Here is a 7521-nt window from a genome sequence, read left to right as displayed (position 1 = left end):
ACTGTGATTGTTGCACCGAAAAATAGCGCAGTTTGTCACCTTTCAATGCCGCCAGCGCGAAAGGTGACCACCAGTGGGAGGAGCTTACGAGCATGCCACGTCACAATGTGACGTAGGTGAAAACTCCCTATAGGTGGGGTGCATTGACGTGCGCTGGTTCACCAGAAAGAGGGAAAAGAAGCATGCGTATGGGCAAGGTGCGCCGGTTCACCAGAAAGAGGGAAAAAGCACGGGTAAAGCTATGGTGTGACGTCATATGCACGCCACCTATACTCACCTTATTGATGGAAGGTTTTAACGTGCAAGGCGAAACCATTTCTTTCAAGCGCTGTTTCTTGGCATTGTTCTTCAGCAGCTTGATGTCAGACTCTGTTCTCTGGAAAGGGAATTCAGTCCAAAAACGAAGTCAACAGGCATACACACTGTCCCAATGTTGTACATTTTTTTCAAGTACAATGATACAGGGGAAGAAAGGATACCTTTTTGTCTGTGGCTGTGTGGTACTGTTCACCGCACTTGAAGATGGCGGGTATCGGCACCTTCTTGCTCTTGAGTTTCATAACTAGCTCTGCTTTCGAGTCTGAGGGAGCAGAAGAAGAACTATTTATCCCTAAGTCACTGACGACATTCCACTGCAGTTGTTATATTTCGTTACACGCTGCGGAACGCACAACGTACACGCAGGTCACAAGCGCGACGGCAGAAACGCTTCGAGACAGAAGCAAATGTACAACAAAAGCAAAAAGGTAAAGCGGCACGAATCTACGCAAGCAGACTGAGTGTATACCCTGTCCCCCAGTTAGCCGTGAAAACGATACCACTGCCTGTACTTTCACGATCAGGTGTGTAAATAAGAAGTAAAGTCACCTGCAAGGTACAAAATTTCTGCTTCGTAATACTCTTCGTCAGCCGCTTTTCCATTCTTCGAGTACCAGTACGTCATACGTGGAACGCGGTCAAAGTCTTTGTCATTTTGTCATTTTTCGGCTTGAAATCGCGTATCAACGGCACAGGGACAATCGCTTTCACGTCGTCTGACAAGTAACATACATACGCATGCATGGCGCGAAAGATTGATTGATTGATGGCTGACAAGACAGAAAACGAGCGTTTCTTCCCACGTGGTTTTTCTTTCTTTTGTACAGAGTTGCCAGACATGACAGGCCCATTTTTGACATGAAAGAACGATTTTTAACGTTTTCGCCAGTCAGGTTATATGTTATATGTGTATATCCTTGGTTTTCACAACTGTTCCACGCTACAGTAAAGGTTATATAAAGTTGTCACCGCCTATTCCTTGCACGATCACAAATTCAGGTAGCCCGGAATCCCTAGAGTATTTAAAGTGTTTCCAAAATAGACCGAAAACGAAACGTCAATGGCGCAGTTGAAACATATCACTGCAAAGGTCGAGCTATCGTGAACACATCAAGCTCTTAAACTTTTTAAGAAAGAAAAAATGAACCAACAAATGACAAGAGTCTGAGCCCCAAAACCTGTGCTCTGTTTTTATTTTGTTCGGCGGTTTCCGTGCCGACGTTTGATGACTGGTTGGTCAAGCCGTCAAGTAGCGCCGGAGCACGGAGCCTAAACGTCATTGTCAAAGTTTATTAATTTACGCTTACCTTTGGATGCTCATTTCACTGGTAGTGGTGGGTATCATCACTTCTTCTTTCTGTTCGGTACTCTGCGGATCAGTAACGTGCTTCGCAGTGATGGAAAGTGCTAGCACGACTCTCTGTTCCGAGATGAATGTCGATCAGCAGATGACGGAGCAGCCTGCGTGGTCTGCAGGAACCCCCAAACGCCGAAAGACATATTTGGATGCAAATGCTCCTTTCGTGGTACCGGTGTCGACGATAAGGTACAAGCGTGTACGCGAGGACCAGAACGTTGAGCCGCTCGCGCGGCCCAGCAGCGAGCACATGGACACAGAGAGCAGCAATTCACAGCTAACGGCAGGATGTGCTATGTCGCCTGCGCATTCAGAGGAAGCCTTGTGTGGCGAAGATGATTGGACAAGCGGGGACCCTTTCAGCACATTAGAAGACAACGACGCGCAGCGTGAGCAAGGTATTCCCGGGGATGATTCATTTGAGGACTCTTTGGTAACATGCCTGGATGAATTTGGGAGAGAGAGACTGCCGCATTCATCTACGACAAAGGCGGGCGCCGTTGCCATGCTAATGTCGCTTGTCGTGAGCAACGGCCTGACTTGGAAGGCCCTTGGAGACATCATCGATTTTGTCAATAAGCTTTTCGAACCAGAAACCGATGTGTTACCACGCAGTAAGTACCTGTTCCGAAAGCTGTGGTCCCAGAAGACAAAGCAACATGCAAAGTTCCATCACCTGTGCTCGACATGTGAATCAGTTTTGACTCCCGATAGTTCACTGTGTCAGCTGTGTGGGGACAAAGCAAAGGTGGATGGAAACAATCCGTGTTTTGTAATATTCAACCTTGAGAAGCAGCTGAAGTACGTTGTGGGAAAAACAAAAGAAGACCTTCACAGAAATCTCCGCACTGCTAGCTCGGCACAAAGTATCATAACCGATATGACATCTGCCGCAGGCTATAAAGCTCTGAGAGAAAAGGTGGGACTGCGTGAGAGTGACTTGACTTTAACTGTGAACACGGATGGCAGCCCGCTCTTCGAGTCTTCAAAGACCTCTGTGTGGCCCGTCCAGTTTGTCATCGATGAACTACCACCTCGTAAACGTTTCAGTAACTGCACCCTCGCTGGCCTCTGGTGTTCGAAGAGCCACCCGGATATGTCCGTCTTCCTTTCAGAGTTTGTAACAGAGGTGAACAGCATGGAACCTGTTCTCTGGGAGGAAGATGGATGCAAGCCCTCTTCGCGATCATTTGTGCTTTGCTGTGCCGTGGATGCTCCCGCACGCGCTGCTGTCCTCAATATGAAACAGCATAACGGGTACAGCTCGTGCACATGGTGTCTAATCACTTGCAGCTATGTGGACAGTAAGTACACGTTGTTTCTGGTCCTTATATCTTCGGTGCCTCAAAGTACATAAATGTGTGTCCCTCGACAGCGGTTTTCTATATGATCGCAGATTTACCAATTTTCCTTTTTAAACAAGTCCACACATGCGATGACAAGTACGGTTTGGTTGAAATGCTGCAGACATGCCTAATATTGGCATCTAAAATCTAAAATGGTCATTCACTAGTACCCAGTTATTTGCTGTGCAGTTCATTCTACTAGCACACAGCGTGTTTCACTGAGAATCTTCTGTCCAAATGATGCAGAAACGGCTGAAAGTGAAGTACTTTCAGTAGCCAATGTAGAGCATAATTATCCCAGACTATAGTCTAGTGAGTTACCCTGTGCATGTTTTGTGTTTCTTGCTACACACAATTCCAAAGTGTCCCCAAATCAAAAACATACTGGGATGACTCGGTTTCCCTCCTTTGGAATGTCATCTTGCAGTCACATGCAGTGCGGCTGTGTAGAACGCTGCAGCTATCTTAGTCTGTTTTGTGTTCACCGTTCAGCATTCGGAAAGCCCCCCCCCCCCAATAATACCCTTCTTCTTTCTTCCAGATTGTATGCGCTACATAAGTAGCCAACCCGTGGAACAGCGAACATCAGAGTTGCTAGTGCGAGATGGCGAACTCTCACTAGAATTGGACACTGATATCAATGGTGTCAAAGGGCCAACACCAATGATGTACCTGCCAGGTATTTCTTTTTTTCATACCACACGTATCAGGACTATTTTACAGCACCACTGCTCCACCACCACTGCACCAAAAATCACTGCTAAGTAGTGAAACGTCTTACATTTTCAGGTTTTGACCTTGTTCGAGGCTGCAGTGTAGAATACATGCACTCTGTGTTGCTTGGGGTAGCACGTCAGTTGAACGATCACCTGTTTGGCTCGTCCCACTCAGTAGAACGCTACTACATAGGTATTTGTTGCTTACGCTTACATCTAAACACAGACCGATGGCCTGGTGTCCCACTCAACTACCACACTGTTCAACATGTATCAGCCCGCTTGTACAACTATAGTATGTTTTTTGATTGAATGCTCATTTCATTTGATTAATGCGCATGTAGAAATGAGGCTAGGACTGTTCACATTAGTTATTCTTAGTACCCAAAAATGTCACATGGGAACTTCCGTGAAATCATTATCCATTTGGGCCCACTCGGCATTCGTGTTCGAGGGAGGGAATGGTAAGCTGGTTAACCTGGTATCTGCGGCAAAAGGTGCTCCACAGCAGATTACAGAAAGAGTTATCATGCATCACCTAGAGCTGGAAACTGTATTAGCAGTGGGCAGCCTGCGTGCAGAGGAGATGGCTGCCTGTGAGCGACTTCTTGGCTGTACCCGTCCCCAGAATGCATTCCACGATGGGAATGTGTGCATGTTGGGCCACAGCCACACCGGGAGACTAAGCTCAACAGAATTGGACGCCATAGAACGCTTTCTGAACTGCAAGCCAGCCAGCATCATGGAGCATGATAGGTTCATCTTTGGCACTCAAGTCTTCCACAGTAGCAGCTACTCAAGGCCGTCTAGAAGTGACTCCACTGTATTTGTATCGAGTGGTGGCGTCTACTACAAGATAGAAAAAGTGGTGAAAGTGTGTACTGGAGCTTCTCCAAAGTGCCTACTGGTCTGCAGAAGCATCGTTGTGTGCGTATCTTCATGTGTGTATCCACCACATATCAAAAGTGCTTTCTCTCCCAGCGTGAAGAAGTACATATTCTACAACCTGAGAGCATAAGAGACACTTGTCTTTTCATTTCATTTAAGGGCGGGCGGTCGTATGTCTGCGACCTCGCAAACAAAGTTGAACGCGATGTAACGCTGATGTTGTATTCTGTTTGCATTTTTTGCACCCGTCCCAGGGCACTGCTTTCATGTGCTCTACCGTCATATTAATGAATTTTCTGTTACTTTCTACTGTAAGTGGCTGATGACTAATTTCTACTTGTTTTTGTTGCTTGCCTGCATTCCTGACATTTCATTTTTTATTACGGTCTCGCTTGTTGAGCATGTCTTTGTTGTGCTGTTTACCGCATATTGTGCTCGGCAGGGCTCGTACAGGTCGTTGACACTCCTTACATCTATCATATCTGTATTTTTGAAAATGGGACTGAACTGGCCAATTTTACAAAAACAAACAGAGGACAAAGGTGTGTGTACAGCCTTGACTTTATGCTCTGTATTTCCTCCTAATCTATTTTTGTCTCCACTCATTGTGGCAGCAGCCTTGATGTGGAAAGGGATTGTCAATTCCTAGTTGTCAACAGCCTAGTTGTCAATTTCTCTGTAAGGTTTAGGATACCTTCAATCTGCCCCACAAAATGTGACTGTGAAGTGTGAGAATTGACACAGAGGCAGACTTGTACGTAACGTAATTACAATTTTCAGTAATCAATTGCCAAGTAATCGATTACTTTGATACTGAAGAATCCACATTGTTCGTCAAGACCAAACCAACTTTTTTAGTCATTACTTCATTACTCTTTGACAAGTAATTTGATTACTTCATTACTTTTTGACAAGTAATTTGTAACGGTAAAAAATTACTTTTTCGTAAAAGGTAACTGTAATCAATTACTCTTTTCTGGTAACGTGTACAAGTCTGCTCAAAGGTCATTCAAGAACGGCAAAAGAAGAAAAAAAAAACACCGCCAGGAATAGCATTGTATGAAGTTTATACCATCATGAATCAAACAATATCAAAATACTGATATAGAAAAAAGATGGTGTCGTTTCCTAGAGTAGTACGGTCAGTTCAAAAAGTCTCACCTGTTACGTATTCATTTTCTGGGAGCGTTTAAACAAATTAACAAGTCTCTGACGGGACACATGCTCGCTGCACGAAATACAATTAACCTTACTGTACTGTGTCTTGGGCATGAAACGTGCTCGGTACAAAGATTAAAATGAATTCTGTTTCACTGTGCGGTTTTCAACATTTTCACCTCGCGCTCTTTTGAAATACGCGCGCGCTGCTGCTAGATACTATCTCTCTCCAACTTCTAATCACAAGGAACCGCACTGCTGTCTTGGGTATGGGATGTGCTCCGTGCAGGGATTACAATGAATTCTGACTCTATCATTTTGCATTTTTCTGCATTTGGACCTGGCACCATTTCAAAATAAGTTCAGTCTGCGCTGCTAAAGGCTAGCTCTGTTGTCTTGGACATAGGGATGGTCGATGCAGGTCAGGTTTACAATGGATTTTGACAGTTTCCTTGTGTGTTTCTCCGCATGTTGACCCGGCTTTCTTTTTCGTTGTGTGCTTGCACTTGCTCCTTAGGCCAATGGATTTGGTTAACCCAACTGGATCGTGTGACTATGATGCATTGGGTAAAATTTAATACAAACCAAACAAAAATGGAACAGAAAGATTTTACGTTACTAGGCGTGTGTCCGCATGGGCAAAGTCATTGCTCTGACATTATGGAGAATGGGAAAATCTATGTCACTGTCTCTCTAGTTTTGATTTGAAGTGGCCCACAATTAGTCAATCCAAGTTGATTGCTTTCACGTTTATCAACCTTTCTTCCCAGTAAACCACAAACGTCCCACGGACGTCCCCAACTGGTCCAAACGTCTTCATCCATTTTGGATGACCAGAAGACATCCACGGGTCGCCGCGTAATTGACGTCTAGAATGGTGACATCCATTGGATGTCTTTTGGGGACACAGCAAGGATATCACTGCACTGGCCCCGAATAGAATTAATATAATTCTTGTGGACGCGAATTAGCTATTTGCGCTTCTAAGCAATGTAAGGTTAACAGCAAATTCAAAAAAAAAAAAAAAAGAAACGAAAAATAAGCAAGTATATACGTATATGGGGCGGCCGGAAGAGCATAGATATAATTTAAAAAGGCGTTTTGAAAGGAAGACGTTGTCCTATCTAACAATATTTCGTGCGTCCTTCATCTAAATGCACAGTGGTTTCGTTTGGACATGATCCCACATCGCTGCTTTCATGGTGGGTCAATCCATCGTGGGTGAAGTTTTTCGGCTCGGCATCGGCGCGACTCGCACGTTTCGCGTCAGCCGCATTGGCATCAACAGCATGTACATCATCATCACCATGATCATCAGCAGCAGCATCATTTTGGCGCCGCTTTCTTGAGCGCTAGACGCAAAGAAAGCTAGTGTATCGTGCTCTGGAAGGTGAAAGGAAGGTAAGTAAGATAAGGTTTCTGCTTGCGATGCGACATACTTGTTTTGAATATTATACAGGGTATGAGTGAGGTAATTTTGTCGGAACTTTGGGGCCATATCGTCTCGTGCACGTTTGGCTAGGACGAACTAGGACGCTTCGCGAGCACCGGTACGTGTCGCGTACGGCAAAATGCCTAAAGTGAAGGACAAACGATACATATATAATGTAGCGCACCGAAACAGTGAACAGTCATTCGATGTTTTCGGGAACGACACTGGGAGAGCATCTTCAAGCAGCGCACGTGTTGTGAATCCACAGGAAATTGGGACTGGCGCTATTCCTAACGATGTTGAACT

General features: G+C 45.1%; 1 protein-coding gene across 2 annotated transcripts; it reads left to right on the top strand.

Moving 5' to 3' along the window:
* Nucleotides 1–1701: 1701 nt before the first annotated feature.
* On the top strand, nt 1702–7159 carry LOC135370941 (uncharacterized). Of its 2 annotated transcripts, none has more exons than XM_064604889.1 (4): nt 1702–2979; nt 3563–3700; nt 3811–3930; nt 6946–7159. In XM_064604889.1, exons 1-4 carry the CDS (start codon nt 1716–1718, stop codon nt 7092–7094), a joined length of 1671 nt encoding a protein of 556 aa, XP_064460959.1. In that variant the 5' UTR covers nt 1702–1715; the 3' UTR covers nt 7095–7159. The 2 variants fall into 2 exon arrangements, with proteins under 2 accessions (XP_064460959.1, XP_064460952.1); XM_064604882.1 differs by lacking the exon at nt 6946–7159 and adding an exon at nt 4301–5836.
* The last annotated feature ends 362 nt before the right edge of the window (nt 7160–7521 follow it).

Source organism: Ornithodoros turicata, chromosome 1, assembly GCF_037126465.1.
Source record: "Ornithodoros turicata isolate Travis chromosome 1, ASM3712646v1, whole genome shotgun sequence".
In the NCBI taxonomy this organism is placed as follows: Eukaryota; Metazoa; Arthropoda; class Arachnida; order Ixodida; family Argasidae; genus Ornithodoros; species Ornithodoros turicata.
This window is presented reverse-complemented; position numbering and strand designations above follow the sequence as displayed.